Consider the following 18,821-nt stretch of genomic DNA (forward strand, 5'->3'; position numbering starts at 1 on the left):
TGTTTCTCTAAGGTTACAAGCTGCTCTTTGCAAAACTTTTCCCCACCCCCAAACTACATTTTGGTTGTGTTGAGTCTTTTCAATCAGAGAATAGTAAACCATGGTGTGATCTCTGTGAGCCTCCATCCTAGCAGTATGAAGTTTTTTGATGACTCCTTGTTCACCCCAGCCTCTCCCCAGCACTCTCTAACTAGTGGGTTCTCTGAGGGCTACAAGGCTACCCTCTCTAAGCTCACTGAACAGGACTTCTGAGGAAAGGTACCAGGGAAACGGTCCAGGTTCCTTGACCTTTATGCCCCGGGTACCCCAGTGGTTTACAGGCTGTTTGCATTTAGGAGGAAATACTAATTCAACAGTTACCTAATATCTTGTCTTTTTCACAAAGAATAGAAATAGATGGTATTAATGCCTACCATGAAGCAAAGCCTGCTCAACCCCTACCTTCTACAACCCTGAAGATTTCTGCATTTTATCAGGAGGGAGATACTATTTTATTAAAGCAAGCTTTGACATGGGGTCATACTTCCTGAACACCCTCTTTCATGTCTTATATCACTACCCTCTTTGGCCAAGTGTCCCTTTTGGAAGCTCCACCATCTATCTACCCTACCAGCTTGTCCTAACAACGCTTCATGGCTATGACTATTCCCTGGGGATGCTTCCTCATTCCTCACTTTCCTCCTCTACAAAGTGGGGATAGAAATCAGGAAGGATTAAATAGTTCCCCCTGAAAAGGACCTAGAGTCACACCTGTGCAACAGAAACACACACAAAAAATTAATGTGACCACACGGGGTGCAGATCCAGCCAGAGCTCCCACATACCCAGCTTAGAGTCAGCACATGTGCATGAAGGATACCTGCACATTCTATATCCACAGAGGGTCAAAGGGAGACAGGACAAGGCTGTGCTTAACTTGTTTGGAACTTTATCAGAGTTAATTGTCCTTTTGGAAAATCTTGCCACCAAATGCAGAGGCTCAGCACAGGGGTGTTCCTCTGCTATGTAATTGAGGCGCTATTATGCATGGAGATGCCACATTTAGATAACAGCGTCTGACTTCTCCATTAAGTCTTTTGGTATGGCTGTGCTGGAGCACTTACAGACTGAAGTGTCACAGGCCCAAAGAAATGAGGCCAATTGGTTAAGGACTAGAACTTCCAAAATGTGAATCAAGTAACCCTTTTCTAAGTTACTTATCTCAGGGATTTCATCATAGTGACAGAAAGCTGACTTTGTGTTTTCATAACTCTCACAATCGCTCAGTGGTCAGAATGAACTTCCCTGAGCGAGGTTCTGAGACAGTGCCTGGATCTGAGCTTTCAGAGTGCTCCCAGGCCATTTGAGGACTTGGTGGCAGGGAGGCCACCTGGGGCTTTGCCTTTGTGAACTGCTTCCTGAAACAGGCTGGAAGAGCCAGGGCCCAGAGTGTCATGGAAGGCAAGGGACTAATATTCTTCCCTGGAGAAATCAGTGGCCATCATTTGTGGAAGTTACAAGGAAAGTATGCCTAAGTTTCATTTAACACATCCTAAAAATGAATTGGCAAAGCTTTGCCCATTCATCTCGCCAGCAGCGAACCTATTCCCTCAGATCCCAATCTTTTACCACAATCTTTCCTCCTCCCCACATGCACACCTGGCCCCAGCAGATTCTTGGACTTGAAGGGGGCCAGTGGTGGCATCAGCAGTGGCTGGCTATGGCAATAGAAGCTGTAAGAGGAAGTGGGTTCTTTCATAAAGTTGTTTCAACTCAGAGAAAGCATTTGGATGAGAAGTTTGAAGAAAGTCACATGTGTTTTTAAGTCTTCAGGAGCTCAGGCACGTGAAGATGAGATATGTTGGGCCAAGTGAAAGGAGGATAGGGGAGGGAGTCTCATCTTAAAGTCTAGAATACATTTTTTAACCTCACTTTGATGTTCCCAAGTCATCCCTCAGATGCAAGGACAAGATGCTTGCTCCTTCTGGGTCCTGTGATTACTGTATTTATTTGCTTCCATCAGGGGATGCCTCCTACAGGTGCCCTTTGTGTGGGGCATGGCACCACTGTGGCTACAGGACAGCAGTGCATGGTCCAGTAGGGATCAGTGGGTATCCTGGGGTTCCATGTTCCTAAGTGTCCCATTCCCTGCCTCCTACTTGGCTCAGGATCTCAGTGACTTTGCAGACTGAGTAGCTCACTCCCACAGGCTTGATTCTGAGCTCCATCATGTTCTGAGAGTATCTCATGTTTTGAAGGATGCCTGCTGTATCCTGGGGACAGCAGCATGACTAGTTTCAGTGTTCTTTAAGCCACAGAGGGAGGGCTGCAGGTATGATGGTCTAACAGGTGACAAAGAGCACAATCACTGCCCACAGCAGGCTCTCCTTTCAGAGGCTTCCAGATTGAGGGTCACCTTCCCTGAGTTTGAAGTACCTGGCACTGGAGTTCACAATGGCCACATCTTAGATGTCTCTTCTAGAATCCAGGTCAGCTTTGCTGGGCCCATGCATGAGGCCAGGCCATCCTAGGAGGCCTTTCCCCATGAGTCGGGGAACCTAGACCCAGGCACTCACTATGCCAGACATCACACCTGTCACCCAATGTAACTGTCACAGTCACAAGCACCTGAAATTGTGCCTGTTACATAAACACATTTGCAGTGAATATTTGTTGAAGGGATATCCTTGCTCCCAACTTCACAGGGAGGTAGGTACTTTCCAAGCCCCCACACGGTGTTCATAGAGTATGAGAGCCCACCTGTGACCTGTCCTGCTGAGCATGGGCTAGCTGGTTGTTGCCCAGACTCAGACCCTGCTTTTGGAGTACCTGGCACTAGATTAGGGTTTTGAATCCCTTGCCCATGTGTCTCTTTTGCTCTTCAGTGCCACCCAGAGGGACATCCCCACTTTCCCTGGAGAGTAGGTATGGAGATTAGCCACATTCCAAATATCTGCTAGGGGCTTGGATCTACAGAATATGACTTTGATAAATAATTTACCACCAGGTATAATAGGTCCCAGGATCATATTTGGTGGCTGAGGCGCCAGGGGGCACATCCACTGAGTAAGCTGTAAAGAGATCTGCATGCACGTCCATTGGTCAAGAGAGTTATGATGACAAATTGATTCACAAATCTCTGGATATCTAGAAGTTCTGCCTTTTGAATGGACCCTTGGGTTTCCACGTGTATGAGATGCCCATCTCTTCCATCTCCATTCAGCAATACTTTCTCACTCATCCTTAAGCTCCCAGAGCCATGTTGGTTTCTCCTTGAACTCTTGGGCCTCTCCCCATAGCCAAGGTTCAGCATGTATATATCCTTGCCTGTGAGGCTGTGCTGGGTTCCCTACACGGGTCTGGACAGCACTATCAGCTCTCTTTCCTAATTGCCTGAATTCCCTTGGTCAGAAGAAGCATCTCCAGTGACTATACACACTCCTTGCTGCACGCCTCTGGCTCAGGCTGGCCCCTGCTGAGCAGCCACATGTGATGTGAGCAGGAACCTCCTTGCTCCTAAACCCTGAGTCTTGTCTGGGGGGGATGATAAAGGAAAAGGGGGGTAGTGGGAGACTGGGATGGCAGGGGACTCAAGCCACATCTTTCTTCCTGGTCTTCTTCTGGGGACTGAAAACCACTAGGGTTGGCAGAAGCACACTTCTGTCTGTCACAGGAAATAGGTGTTTCCCCTCACATCTTCTATGAAGGCCACTTGGAGTTGAATTTCCACTTCTGGAAGCTGAAGGTATCTAACTGGCACCCAGGAGACTGGCCAGGAATAAGTGAAGACTGTTTTCCCACTTTCTTTTTAGTTGCCCATCCTCTGGGATGAGGATGCCAGTGGGGATGGTGACCTCATCTTTGAGAGATGATAAGTATCTGCAGGAAGCTTCCTGTTTCAACAAAGGCTGGAGTGGCTCTCTGGGGCACAGTTGAACATGGCCCAGAGGCATGGAGCTAGAGACTTTAAGTGGGGAGCAGAATGCCCTGTGCCAGCCAGGTTCTCAGCTCAGAAGCCATCTTAAGAGCTCTGTTGCTGCTTCGGAAGCTCCTGGCAGAGGCCCAGGGTTCAAGGAGAGAGAGGCTGCCTGAACATGAAACTACCAGGTGGCATTAGATGTGGGAGGCATGGGAGCACATCACTGAATCAGCTATCTGCTGCCATGTCTGGAGCCACTGCTAGGGCCACAAGTGTGCATGCACTCTTGACTCTTGAGATGCAAAGGGAATTGAGTGGTACTGGGGGACAACAAGTCTGCTTATCTCTGAACATCCTGACAGCCTTAGGCACCATGCTATTGGAGGGGAATGGGTACATTCATCCTGATTGAAAACCTATCAGCCAATGGTGGTTTATTTCCAGACAAGGGTCCAGTTGATAAAGAATTTATTTATTTATACACTTTTGTGTATAAAAAAGGAATTTATTTATTTATACACTTTTGTGTAAGGGCACTGTCCAGATGGAAATGCCTGGAAAACATCATAGTGTCTCTTATGCCAATTCAGAGTTGGCTTGCTTCCTCCTTCCCCCAGTGCACTTTTTCAGGTTGCTCTGCAGCCAGGAAACTGCAAGTGGGGAGTTCAGCTATGGGTACGTGAAGTGAGGAGGCTTTCTTTCCACATGAAAGACAAACATTTTAGAAAGAGAGGCATTTGGCCCAGCCTAGAATGTGAATGTAATACTTGGAGCTGGAGCACTCACCATATGACCATGAGGCTGAGATCACAAAATAAGGATGGATCAGGGAGAGGCTGGGGGCCTGAGTTCTGGAGAATATCTAGAGTTTCTGCATCCTCAGGCATTTCTGTTACAGAAGCAACAACAGCTGTTCCTGTTTCAGTCCCTTGCAGCCTAATGCTATTCTGGACATATCTTCATTAAGGGGCTTAGATCAGTGACTTTCTGCACTGCTTCCTTTCTACCATAAAGGCTGTGAAGAGAGGCTGAGTCTGTTTCCTGGTTGGGGTTCTTATGTCTTTTCTGTTTCTCCTCATCACCCTCAACCCCTGTGCAATAGAGATTGAATTGCTAGGGTCTAGTATTCACCAATTTCCTGCAGCCTGTCACAGGCCGAGAAGGAAGGTATCATTTATGGTTTCCAGCATCCCTGAGGGGTGTCTTAAAAGTGTCTCTCTAGGGGATACTGGGGAGCTATTTTTTGTACTTAAAGGCTCCAAGTCTGCAGAGCCCTTTTGTCCCCTCAAGGACCTGGCACTGATCAGAAGCTGCTCCTATGTTCTCTGCCTCTGCAGGCTTGTGTGAAGGCAGCAGAGCAGCATCTGCCCTTCTGCAGGTCAAGAGTACTGGATGGGTGAATGTGCAGAGCTGAGCAATGGCTCAGAGGACCGGTCTAGCAGGCTGTTCACAGCTGAGCGGGAGCCCTGGATGCCCCACTGTGGCTGCTTATATAGTGAACTCTGGCCAGAGCCCATTGTCAGGAAAAACAACAAAACAAAACAACAACAATAAAAAAACAAACAAAAAATACAGGTCTTCAGGAGCAAAACCACCCACACCTCTGCAACACTCCTGAGAAGGGCCAGGCAGTAGCATCCTCCACAGTTGTCCTTTTATTGAAGGATGCCTTAATACTCATTGGAGAAACACCCAAAAGCAGAATCTAGAGGGCCTAAAAGACAGCTCAGTGCCTCTGTGAGGGGGCCTTGGGCATCTGAACCCCTTGCTCAGCTATGAGAGATGTCAACCCTGGGATCATCATTCTTCTGTGGCCACAGAAACTTTCCAGGGCACTGAAAAGGGAGGCCAAGTCCCCAGCCTGAGTTCCAGATCCTGAGAAAGGCCTTCTCACCTTGCAAGAGCTGTAGCAAGTCCTGAGAAGAGCTAAAAACCCAGGGAAGGCTGGGCACACTGGCACTGCCTGTAGTTCCAGCTACTAGGAGGCTGAGGCAGGAGGATCACTTGGGCCCAGGAGTTTGAGACCAATTTGGGCAAGATAGAGAGATCCTGCCTCCAAAAAGGAAAAATGAAAATTCAGGAAGGAGGTGTAGGTGCCACTGGACACAAAGCAAAGAAACAACAACAAAAAAGGTAAAAAACCTCCCAGGTTTTAGTGATTCAATATTTCTTTCTGTGGCAGTATGGAGAGGTCTATAAATAATAAAGAAGATATTCCTATTACAGCTGGCTCCAGCCTCTGTCTCCTTTTCATTCCTTACATCCCCACCTGCACCAAATGTGTGATTTTTCTGAGTCTCCATCAGCTGTTGGGAAGGGGAACAGCTCCTCACCCCTTTACTCCTGAGGAGCAGGCCAAGAGGCAAACACATTGATGAGCTGAAGGAGGCAGAGTTCTGTTGATATATCGTGTGCATCCCTTCTGCGCCAGCTATCTTCAGGAAGGGATAGCCTTCGGAAGCCCTGATGATGGCGATTTTAGCACTGTATTTACTTCCCAGGATAATACTCAGTGTAAAAGGATAGAATTGAACACCCTGAGCTTCCTGCCCTGTGGGAGGCCTGGACAAATCCCTTGGAATTCTTGGGACTATACCCAAAGGCAGGGACCCTGAAACTAGCCTAGCCTGCCTACCCTTCAGTCTTCTAGGACATAATCTGCCTATAGTGAAAACAAGAATGATAAGAGATTCCCCTCCCAACTCAGCTAATCACACAGCTATCAGGGCTAACAAGAGAAAACAGCAAACTTAAAAAAACAAAAACAAAAACAAAAACAAAAAAACACCCAAGTTCCCCAGCAAAGACATTGTATTGACTGAGAACAAGTCCTACATGTGCCTAGGGTAGGTGGCTGGAACTGTACAGTGTCCAGCCTGTGGGACAGCCCAGTGACCACAAAAGTACTGAAATGGTTACTTGCGGAAACTTGGCTGTAATGAAGGGAAATATCAACCACTTGATTCAGAAGCTTACTGTAGAGCAGGGTGGGTAAACATTTCCTGTACAGCAGTAGTTAGTAGGCTACCCAGACTATGTGGCTACTCTCAGCTCTGCTGTAGTAATGCAAAAGCAGTCACAGATAATGAATGTGTCTATTCCAACAAAAGTTTACATATAAAAATAGGTGGTGGGCCATAGTATTCTAATCCCTGCTTTAGACGAACTTCCTTTTTAAAATTATTACTCAGATAAATTATAGCTATATAAATATGCATGTACTATATTAACAATAATTGGTCTTAGAAGTAATTTTTAGAAACCCCTTTAAAATAGGGACACTGTCTTTCAAAAAACTAGAAGATTTTGAAAGCTTTTGACATAAAGCACTGATAAATGTTTGGAGAGAGAAAAAAAGTGTTTAAAGAGATAGGTATATGTTTACCCTGATTTGAAGATTATGCAGTGTGTACATGTATCAAAACATCACATGGTATCCCATAAATGCATAATTTTATGATCTTATGTATCAGTTAAAATAAAATTTAAATTAAAAATATATTTGCATACATGTGGAAAAGGAACAACTAGGAAAGGCCATTTAAGCCTGGTGGAATTATTATTTTTGTTCAATTTTTTAAATGAAACATTGTCTTTGACATTGTTATTTTTAGTGGAAACATTTGCACACATGTACAGTAGTTTTACACAGAAACCATCCCTGCTGTATGTGCACAGGTGTGCTTCTAAAGAGAGCTGTCCACATTCCACCTCTTGCATCTTTTCTGCCCACCGAGGCTGTCCCTTTCCATGGCTTTGCCCTCCCTGACCCCTGTGCGCCCTGTCTCTCAGGGGCTAGGCATACCTTGTTCTCTTTGCTGGTCTCTCTGTTCCATGGACACGAGAGCTGAGAAATGCGCTTGATCATAGGCTAGAACCAGAGGTGAGCAGTGACATCTGTTGGGAGGTACCTCCAAAGGCAAGTAAATTCCTCCGAATGGGATGGGTGCAAAGGCTACAGACAAAAACAGGGGAGAGGCTTGAGGAGCAGGAGGTTCTGAACCAGGAGGGGAGGAAAGGGTGACACAAACAATACTGAGGGCCAGGGCTGTCAGGTTTCTATGGTGATCTGTTCTTATCCTGGATAGCTGGATGCCCTAAGCCCTGTGGTCAGGGATGAAACCAAGATGGTCAGAATAACATGCTCTTCAGTCCACTTGGAAAGCCATGTGTTTTCTGGATGTATCTCTCCCTTTCCTAGTGTCCATTAAAATGTTTGCATATAAAACAATATCTTCACATCTTTAGAGTGTGTTTGTTCTTTATTTTGAGAGCCTCTTCTGTTGAATCAGAAGGAAGGAACCAGAGAGCTTTAATACTAAGCTGAAAGTCAGCCAGGAAATAAGAAACAGGGTCCAATCCTTGGGTGATGAGACACAATCTTGTGTTTCCTTAATCATAAAAAAGAGGGAAGCGAAACCCAAAATCTTTGCTGAAACAGACTCACTTCTGGAAATATCTTCCCTAAAACAGCATCAGTACTTTGATTGTAAAGACTTGCATTTGGCCCCAGTCAGGGATGCATGGCACTCCTCTGAGCAGAATGCAGGAAGAGTCACCTTCAGTGCTGTCTTTGTTGACTTCTTGGGTTCCTTCCCTACCCTTGCTCTATCTATATTGGTCAGTGCAAGGGAGAATCCTGCAAGAGGTGAGGATCCACCTGAAAGAGGCTGCAGGAAGAATGGATGGAAGTGGGTCTGTGGGCATTGTGAGCTGGGCTTGCATGGCAGGGCTCCAAGTGAGTACTGTCACTGCTCTTGAAAGCTGCAGGCCTCAGCAGGCTTTGGGTCCCTGGGCCTCACAGAGAAGGTTGTGGCAAGAGGAAGGCCCCTGTGTTCTACTGGTCTCCAGCCCATGTAACATTCATGGCCAGATTGGACTTTCTCAGTGATTTATCATGAAGAACCACAGCCTAATTTGTAGATTCCCTGGAAGATTGTTAAGGTGCAGGTTTAAATTTAAAAGGGGCTGGAGGATCATGCTGCTGGGCTACTCACTGTCTGGAATTGCCTAGCTGGAAATAGGTTCATAATGGTCATGGGAGTGAAGACAGTGAACATTGACTAGAGGAGGGGTTGAGAGGTGAGGCAGGTGCATGGGGGACCAGAGGGTGTCATGCATCCCACCATCGGGCTCTTCCTCCTTCCCGCCTCTTCAGAGAGTATGGCAGGCCCTATGGGCTCCAAGGGGCACTCTGCCATGACTCTAGCAACTCTGGGAGGCTGTAGGTTTGAGGGAGGACATATGGTGCAACACTCCCTGCCCTGGGATGAACCTGGATGGGGACACTGCTTAACCTCTCTACCTTTAGTTTCCTATCAATAAAGTAGGGACTGTGGTGACTTCATACTTTCTATATTCCCTTCTTTTCTCTTTGACAGTTGTGTACTCTGCATAGGGGCAGGAGGGGACTTAAGTGGCCGAGCACCCAGGGAGACAAGGCCTGGAGCTTTTGGAGAGAATAGGCTGTCTGCTGTGCTCTGGATGTATGATGGGGGCTCCTAGCAGTCCAACAGCCAGATTTTTCAAGGCTACCTGATGTCGACTTGCAAGAAGATGGGCAAGAGCAGTGCCTGCGGCCACCTGCTGCCTCCAGGGAAGAACTACAGGGAATAATGTGATCTTTGTCTGGGCAGAGGGAGGCTTGGTGGCCTTCTGGGAGCCTAAAAACTCCCAGAAAGAACATAATGAACAGAAGAAGGTGGCTGTCTGTTCTTTTAGGGGGACGTTGAAGCTTTCTGGGCCATGGTGAGATACATCTCCTCGAGGCACTCACCCTCTCCACCTGAGTCTCTCAGCATTGTATCTGCCACGACGACAATCGGTCTTCTTAGTATATGGGCTAAGACAAAAACGTGGAACTCCTCCAGGCTCTCGTACACAGGGTCCTCAGAGTTGTCCACACTAGGGAACAAAATAAAGTAAGCTTGTCATTAGACTAGATCGGAATGGAGGAAGGAGAAAATGGAAGGGACTCCGCAGGGACTGACCATTCCCTCTCTGGATCCTATCCTCAGAGTCCTGGCCAGCTGTGCCATCTAAGGATACCTTCCATGCCATCCACCAAGGGCAGATGCACAAGTCCCAGCTGCCCACTCCCACCCTGGGTTGTGTGGTCTCAGGAGACAAGTCAGAGAGAATCTGCAGGTGAGGGCTGCTGGCCAGAATCTGCAGGTGAGGGCTGCTGGTCTCTCTGCAGGTACAGGTAGCCCACCAGAGCCTGTGGCAGCTGGGCAGCTTGTTCTCTGGGATGTTTAACAAGGATGCAGTGGAGGCTGGAAGATGGAGCCTCCTCTTCTGTTCATTTCTACATACAGAAGCTGAGGCTGAAGCCTCATGCCTCAGAGTCTCCAGGAACGCCCAGGGAACATAAGACTCCAAATTATTGGGGTTCATTGCTGCCAACATCTGAAAAACCTTCTAAGCAAAACTCTGATGGAAGAGGTCAGGGAGAAGGCTGCCTGCATTTCAACCCTCAGAGTGGGAGGGAGGGAGTCACTGTGAATGTGCAACCTGTCTACCTGGGGACCTTCCTTAGCTCATGCCCCTCGCTCCTGCCTGAGGCTTAAGGAAAGAGTGGGTGCCAAGAACTGCTTTCACTCAAACTCTCAGATGTTTGGGCAGAAGACTGGAGCCTTGATGTCCCCCAATAACAGGGCCACCTTCAAAGGGAAGAGCACATAGAAAGGAGAGCTTACAATGTGATGGGAGTATCAGCTATACCCACAGTGCCAGCCAGGTGGCAGTGTCCAGCCAAGACCACATGGAAGTTCTGGGGTTTGCTACTGAGCACCCTAGGGATGCCCCAAAGTAAGTGAGGGAGATCTCTGAAGACTAGACGGGTGGGGCCATAGCCAGCAAATGCAAGCTTATTTGAGAATATAGTCACTATTTGCATCAGTGGGTTCTACATACAAGGGTTGAAAATATATCTAAAAAAATTCCAGCCAGGTGTGAAAACACACATCTGTAATCCCAGTGACTGTGAAGGCGGAGGCAGGAAGATCCAGCCTCAGTAATTTAGTGAGGCTCTAAGCCACTTAGTGAGACCCTATCTCAAAGTAAAAACAAAACAAAACAAAAAGGACTGGGGACATAGCTCAGTGGTAAAGTGCCTCTGAATTCAATCTCCACTATGAAAATAAATGAACAGATGAAATATTCCAGAAATTTCCTAAAGGAAAAAGTTGAATTTGCTGTGCTCCAAGCACTATACTATATCACATGAATGGAGTGATGCGGAGGCATATCTTGTTTTAAGTATTACTAGTAATCTAGGGAGGATTTAAAGTACATGGAAGGGCATGCTAGGCTATATGTAAGTACTAGGCCATTTTATGGAAGGGACTTCTGCATCCTTGGACTTGGGCAGTGAGGCTGGAACAAGTCCCCTGCAGATACTGCACGGATTGGCACAGGCCTGAGGAAATAGCTCCATGTTCCTACCTCTCAGCCAACTGATTCAATTATTTCCAGAACAAATGCTGTGATTTTTGGTGGTATGGTTTTGATATTAGGCGTCCCTCAAAAGCTCATTTGTGAGACAATGCAAGAAAGTTTAGATGAAATGATTGGGTTATAGGAGGTTTAAGCTAATCTCCTGATAGGGATTAATGTGGAGGTAACTGGGTCCCTGGGGTTGTGCCTTTGGGGTATGTACTTTGTCCTTGTTGAACAGACCTCGCTCTCTGCTTCCTTCCTCCAGCACACTTTCCTGCCAGGATATTTTGCCCAAAGGAATGGAACTGTTTATGGACCGAGAGCTCTGAAACCAGGAGCCCCCAAATAACCTTTTTCTATTCTAATTTTTCTTGTCAGGTCTGTTTAGTCATAGCAGTGAAAAAGTTGACTAAAACATCTAGGAAAATCATACAATCATTTATATTATAAAATATAAATTATAATTATATAATATAAATATTTTTATAATTTTATAAATTATAAAATATTTATATTATAATGCCTATATTTTTTCTTTTCTTTTCCTGATTCAATTTACCTTATTTTAATAATTCAAAATGTTTGGAAGCAGTCCCCCACCTTGGCTATTTGGAAATAAATCTCTAACCTGATGCCCAATTACTCTGGAGAAGTTTAATGTGTACTGCTATGAGCAGGACGTTCTTCTACACAACCAGAACACAAAATCTGAAATTAACAAGGATACATCAAGTCACCAGACCCCATTCATGGTGGTGTGCCAGTTGTCCCAAGAATGCCCTTTAGAACAAAGGCTCTGGCTCAGGATCCGGAGCTGCTCTTAGCTGTGATGCCTTAACATTAGATTCTCTCAGCTGGAAATGTTTCTTAGGATTTCCTTGACTTCTATGATCCTGACACTTGCATGACCTTGAAGATTATAGGTCAGGCCTTTCAGAGAATGAGTTTAATTTGGGTTTCTCTGTTTCTTCACTAATAAATTGGGTCACACTGAGTCCTTGTGGTTTCTTATCAGGTGGTGTGGAATGGCAGGCAGGTTGTCCCACTGTGGGAGATGGTGACTTGGTCACTCTTCATCTGCCAGGGCTCACTCCTGCAGAGCAGCTTGTTTCCTCTATGGAATTAGGAAGCATTGTGTGGGGGAGAACTGTGAATATATGCAAATCCTCCATACCTCACTCAACCTTTATACACTTACTAACAACACTAGGGAGTTCTGGTTTTCTCTTTTATTCAATGGTTTATAATACATTTGTGATATTTTAACGCTCAAATATTCTTTGATTTTGTCATTGTGACTTATTTCAGTAGTTCTACATCCTTAGAGTATCCTCCTATCAAGTTTTGGAGCAGTTTCTTGATCCTTGGCATAGGTGGTTGAAGTTCATACCTACACATGTAATTTGCATCTTTAGTTTCATGTCTCTTTCTCTCTATGATCTACTTCAATGTTTACAGGAAACATGAGTTCACTGATACCTCCAATTCTAACTCAATACCGTAAAGTTCATTCTACTTGTAACTTTCTTCTCCAAAAGTGAGAAGCCTTATTTCTATATGTTTTTCTATTTCTCTGGAGAATACTGACTAATATATAACTTAATATTTTGAATCTATGCTTCTTTCTCAGTTTTTGGCATTGATAATAATAGCTTCAAACACCTACCTGACATGCAATTGGAGCTCAGTATGTGGTACTTTCTAATTCCTATCTAACCACACTGAACCTTCTCCAATCTCTGGCGAATCCTGGCCCCCTAAGACAGCCAGCCCTCCCTACTCTGACTCCCAGACAAAGTCTGTGCAGGGAAATGGATGAGCACCCATCAGTGGGGGCTAAGCTTTGCTCCCTGTCTCCTCATGTATTGGATCTGAGTGATGGTGTGTGTGGCTTGAGGAGAGTGGTCAGCTCCATGCCTCCTGGCCCTGGTTCTAACTCTTTTATGTACTTACAGGACTATGTCCCTAGCATTGAGCTAGGGTTTGAAAGAGAATCAAAAGAAAGGGTTTGGTTGGACTGCACCATGAGGATGCTGCAGTCTGAATGGGCAGACAAAATATAATATAATGAAATCTCAAAAGAGCTGGTGCTCAGAACGGGGCTGTGTGTACTTCAGGGAAACATCTCTCTGGGTAAGGAACAAACCAACAAGTGGAACCTGAAAGAAACAATGCAGAGGTGAAGTCTGCCCCAGCCCCCAAGATGTGCATCACAGATTAAATCCATGTTATTGAAGAGTTTGAATATATACATTAAATAAATGTATCTCTGGTAAAATCAACCTTTGAGTGACTTGCAAACATGTCCCTCGTTTTCTTATCCCATGGATCACTTCCTACACAAGAATTTTCCTTTCTTGGAGGGGTGGGGGGTGTCAGGCATCAAACTACTTAGTCACATCCCCAACCCTAATTTGTATTTTATTTAGAGACAGGGTTTCACTGAGTTGCTTCGTGCCTCACTTTTTGCTGAGGTTGGCTTTGAACTTGCAATCCTCCTGTCTCTGCCTCCCAAGGTGCTGGGATTATAGGTGCTACTGCACCTGGCACCATCCTGTTCTTGACATGCAAGTAAATAGAATAAAAACAGAAGCACCTAAAATTCATGTTTTCTAGAGTTATGACTTCCAAAATCTTGAATCAGAAAGATATTCTGGAGCTTCCATGTTTTTGGTGAGATGACAAAAGAGGACACCAAACTTTAGAGGAGACCTTGAGCATAATCATCGTGGAAGACTGGACCAGAAAAGAAGGTGGAATTATTTCATCATTCACAGAACTCAATGTCAGAGAGGAGCAAGACTCCAGTTTTTGGGACTCATAGAGATAAAGATTTCTGAGTTACAGAGAAAAAGACACTTGGGAGCAGAACACCTGGACTTGAAGTATGGCTTTACGGGAATGCGAAGATTCCAACTCTATCTAGGAGCACCAAAAACTTAGAAGCACTTGTAATATGCCCCATAGTGTTCTAATTTTTTTTTTTTGGTATTTTTCTTTCTCCACTGGAAAGTAAACCTATTACTGACACCCTAGAAGTAGCCCTACATCACTGGCTCAGGATTCCAACTTGAGCGTTCAGATATGGGGACTGGAGTGATTGTGTCCTTGCTCCTGTTGCCCCAACCCTGAGGGGTGGCTTTGTTTTCAGGATGATCCATCATCTAAGTTTTTATAAACTGTGTTGTATTTAAGAGATTTTGTTGGGTTGTGGGACACACTCCAATAGACCAAATATTAACAATAAACCAAGTTCCTACTTCTTGGCTCCTCCGATTATCATTTTTGTGATCTTGGAAAGGTCATTTCATCCCATCATTCTGACTGGGCTGTGGCTCTCAACACTGAGGCTCAGTTTTCTAGTCTATGAAAGGGGTGCCCGGGTTTGCAGGACAGGGTTTGATGGGAGGGGTATGGAGCCACGGTCTCTGCTGCCAGCCCATGCTCCTGGGTCTCACCCACTTCCTTCAGACCCTCAGTATCAACCATACTTTCTATCTCTGTCCCTCAATAGAGCCTAGAGTTTCATTCTTTAAACAAGAACATACACATCCCACCCTTGATTGCTGGTTTCTCCTCTATGAATTTTCTACAGATTCTTTATTTTTTCCTATGAGGTGTAACCAGAACTGTGAATTCCAGGCATGGGGACATTTTCGTACAAACATGGACAATGCCTGGGTCATCTTAGAGATTCATAAAGGCACCTAAATCCTTTTGTTAGGTTGTGATTGAGTACTCAGACCCTACCATTTAATGTTTTATGAACAGGTACTTGTATTGGTAATTTTAGGTTATGGAAGTGATTCACATTCACTGTCAAAAGAAAAAAAAAGTACAGAAGTGTAAAGGACAAAAAGTGAGATTGTCTAATGAGAGTGGTGATTTAAGAGGTGTTTCTCAATAGTGCCAGGGCACCAATGTGGATGGCCCTGGCTCTTTGTAGCTTCTGGGACTTACTAACTGCTGTGGGTGGGTCACTATCCAGTGTAGGCTGCGGACATTGGGCCTGACAATCTGAGCCCTGCATGAGAAGGCCATGTGGTTGGGGGATGGATTTGAGCCTTAGGAGCCACTGAAACTAGCCACAAGGGCTTAGGTACATGCTGGACAGCATCTCCTTGCCCTGGTCTGGGAAGATGGACAGAGGCAGGAGGGTTCCTGCGGCCCTAGTGGCTGCGCTGGCTGGTACTGTCTCTCTCCTTGTCTTCAGAGACAGTGGCTTCAGTCTTGCTGTTTCCCAAACCTGCTGGTCCCTGTAACAGTAGAGTGGGAGACTCCAAAGACCAGGAACTATCCTGGGAAAAACAACATCCTTCATCTGTCATTCATTGCTCCTGACCAGGAACATTTTAATCATTACAATAGAAACTGAACTGGTGAAGGGGGTGCCAGTGGTCCAACAAAATCTTCAGGAGTCCTAAGAGGAGGGGGAGGTCCGTAGAGGCACATGACAACTCCTGCTTGACTAACAGGATCAGAGCAGGTCTCAGCAACACCAAAACAGCCTTCCTGAAGGCACGAGAGCAGTCACCTGGCCTAAGTGCCCCCACACCCCACTCATTCTCAGGGTGGAAGAAAGAGTAGAACTAATAGAGAACAAGAGCTGCTGTCCATCACTGAGGAGGCCTTCTCTGCTGCTGTCTGTTCTGCTTCTAAAGGAGGGGTGGAGCTCAATTCCAGTACTCCTTCTACCTCCATTCCCATCAGAATCCTCTAAGTTCCAGAAAGTAGGCAGCAGAAACTGAGGCTATGGCTTAGAAGTTGGATGGGCTGGACCAGCCATGGGGCTATGGGCAAACCCTCCTGAATGGGGGGTCTCAGGAGGCACATATATGTGGTGATAGTTACTCATTGCTATGGTTTACAGATCGCTTGAGTGGGTCCTCCAAGGGTTCATGTGTAAGAATCTTCGTCCTCAATGTGGCAATTATGGAAGATGGTGGAACCTTTTTTTAAGGGGAGGGGGCTAATGGGAGGTTGTTAGGTCATTGAAGGAGTTACTTTCAGAAGGAATCAAGGTAGTTCTCATGGGACCTTGAGTTAGTTCTCTCTAGAGGGCTGTTATAAAAAGAGCAAGTCTGGCTCCTTCCTGAGCTCTGGCTTCCTCTCTTGTCATGTGGTTTTTCCTTGTATGCACTCCCACCATGGCATCATCCACTATGATCAAATAGTCAGGGAGTCCCTCACCAGAGCCATTGCTAGGCTCTTTGGACTTTCAGCCTCCAAAATTATGAGCTAAGTAAATCACGTTTCTTCCTAAGTACCCAGCTTCAGGTATTTTGTTATAGCAATGGAAAACAGACTAATATACTTATTATTATTGTTATTATTGCTGCTATTTTTCCCAACCACTCCTGTATCCCAGTAGAAATATTTGGACTAAACCCAATTCTCCAGAATTTATCAGATAACTACCCTGTGGCAGATGCAGGACAGTGAAAGAGATGCTGAGGAATGCCTGAAACCTATCAGGGTGGGACCTTTGAGATGTGAAGAAGAAAAAAATTATGTGCTTTGGAACTAAGTCTTCAGGATGCCTGTCAACCAAACATTCAAACATGCTCGTCCCTCTATAAGATGGATTGTTGATACTGACATGTCACATCTTTAAAAAAAGTGACAAACAATTCTGTAGAAACTGTGTTTGTGGAGTTCCGTATCTAAAGTATCTAATCTTGGAACACAGTCTAAGCTGCTGCTGCTGCTGTTGTGGGCCCCATTGGAACCTGTTTGATAGCTGGGAGACTCAAATGAGGGGTGGGCCCAGGAGGCACCAGGCTCTACTGTGGTGGGTGTGTGAGGACCCAGACAGCTTCTTCTAGGCCTGTGAGTCTGAGGCTGGCCATGAGCTACACATAGTCTCTGATCCTTTTGCAGGTCTCTTTAGTGTCAATTCTTACACTTTCCGTTGTTTTTCTGAGACCTTTCCTGGGGGCAACACTTGCCATCAGGTTCAAAACAGCATGAACCAAAACACACACCCTTTGAAACATTACGTCTACCCTGTTTTTCAGGCCAGCTCTTCATTCCCACACTGGAACATTTGAGTGGAGCCTTCAGGGACATGCTACTCCTAAATGCACATTGAACATGTGAAGCCTTTTGCTAGGAACATATATAATATCCACAGAGCCTAGCTGAGAAATGCTAGGTAAATTAAATGATATTTTGGCTTTCTGTGTGACTTGAAACCAAAGATTACATAGATATTTAGTTAGGAAATAAAACCCAGACCCAGCAGCTAGGGCATTCAGAGCCTGATTCATGCAGTGGCAGTGTGTGGAAATGACCACTGTCATAGGCTCCCTCCAGGGGCTGCTTATGCCCTCAGTCCCCTCCCTGTCAGTGCCTGCTCTGCATAATGAGGCTTGAGGAAATGGGACTGAGAAGCTTATGTCAGCTTGAGTCTCTGCTTGCAAAATACATATGCAGGTTGGTACACCTCCCAGTATCCGGCAGGATCCAGCTGTCCCCTACAACCTCCCATGCAGCCCCATTCAAAATCTAATATTTGAAAATTGCAACCTTTCTTTCTTCCACAGCTTTTGGGTACCACACTGTGTCTTTACCACTCCCATGCTGTGTGAAGCCCTAGGTGGCTGGGAGCTCAAGACAACCCTCAGAGAATAGAAAGGACAGCACTTACCCTCCACCTGTGCCACCATTCTTGCTGAAATGTGTACGTGGCTCGCTGGAGGCCAGCTTCAGCAGCTCCGTCCACTCTCGCTCCCACTCCTCCTCTGTGTACACCAGCCCTGACTAGCACAAATGGAAGCCAGTTCAGGAATTGGGAAGGCCATAGCAGCAATGCCCTCATCTCCCCTCTCCACACTTGCAGCCACACCTGATCAATGGGCTTGGTCAAAGCCACACTGAGTCACCCAGCTGAACAACTGTTAATGTCCTCTAATGGTCACCTTTTGTTTGGACTATATATTTTCAGAAGCCGTAGTCTCTAATTTTAGAGCTAATAAGAGTCTACCACTAGCAAGGGTCATTCCTAGGGATGGGAATGAGGAAACATTAGCCTACACATATGCTTGGCTGGGGGCTGACCATTCAGTTTTTTGAAGGGTCAGTAGGCCAACTTTAATCAGAAAGAAGGCAGATTCTTCTAAAAGAGCAAAGTGCTAATGTTCCCCGTGGTAAGGGACACTTGGTAATCTCTCTGGATTGAGCTCACACACAGGGACTGGAAATCCAGTCTGTACCTGCTAGTAGGTGACCACATAATTCATCATCAATGTTAGGACACTTGAGAGTGAAGGTGGTGGCTTTCCTAATTGGCAAGCCATGAGCATATTGCTGCATCCACAAGGCTGTGCTGTTGTAATGAGGCTCTTCTGACATGAGGTTGAGTGGGGGAGTCTCAGAAGCTGTCTATTCCTGGCCTTACAAGATGGACTTGGACTTGAGGCCAACTCTGGACTCCAGTATGGCTCAAGGCTGCCTCTGGTATGGATCCTGGACTCCAACCAGG

General features: G+C 45.8%; 1 protein-coding gene across 1 annotated transcript in view; it reads right to left on the reverse strand.

Annotated features, from left to right (window-relative positions):
• Window positions 1-18,821, reverse strand: part of Otud7a (OTU deubiquitinase 7A) — a 131,310-nt gene that overhangs the window by 13,895 nt on the left and 98,594 nt on the right. Inside the window, exons 7-9 of the mRNA XM_077800293.1 lie at window positions 17,988-18,100; window positions 9,675-9,802; window positions 7,704-7,853 (exon numbers count right to left, since the gene is read on the reverse strand). Coding sequence (XP_077656419.1) covers window positions 7,704-7,853; window positions 9,675-9,802; window positions 17,988-18,100 — 391 coding nt within the window. The remainder of the gene's footprint in view (window positions 1-7,703; window positions 7,854-9,674; window positions 9,803-17,987; window positions 18,101-18,821) is intronic.

The sequence above is a fragment of the Urocitellus parryii genome, chromosome 6 (assembly GCF_045843805.1).
Source record: "Urocitellus parryii isolate mUroPar1 chromosome 6, mUroPar1.hap1, whole genome shotgun sequence".
Lineage (NCBI taxonomy): Eukaryota > Metazoa > Chordata > Mammalia > Rodentia > Sciuridae > Urocitellus > Urocitellus parryii.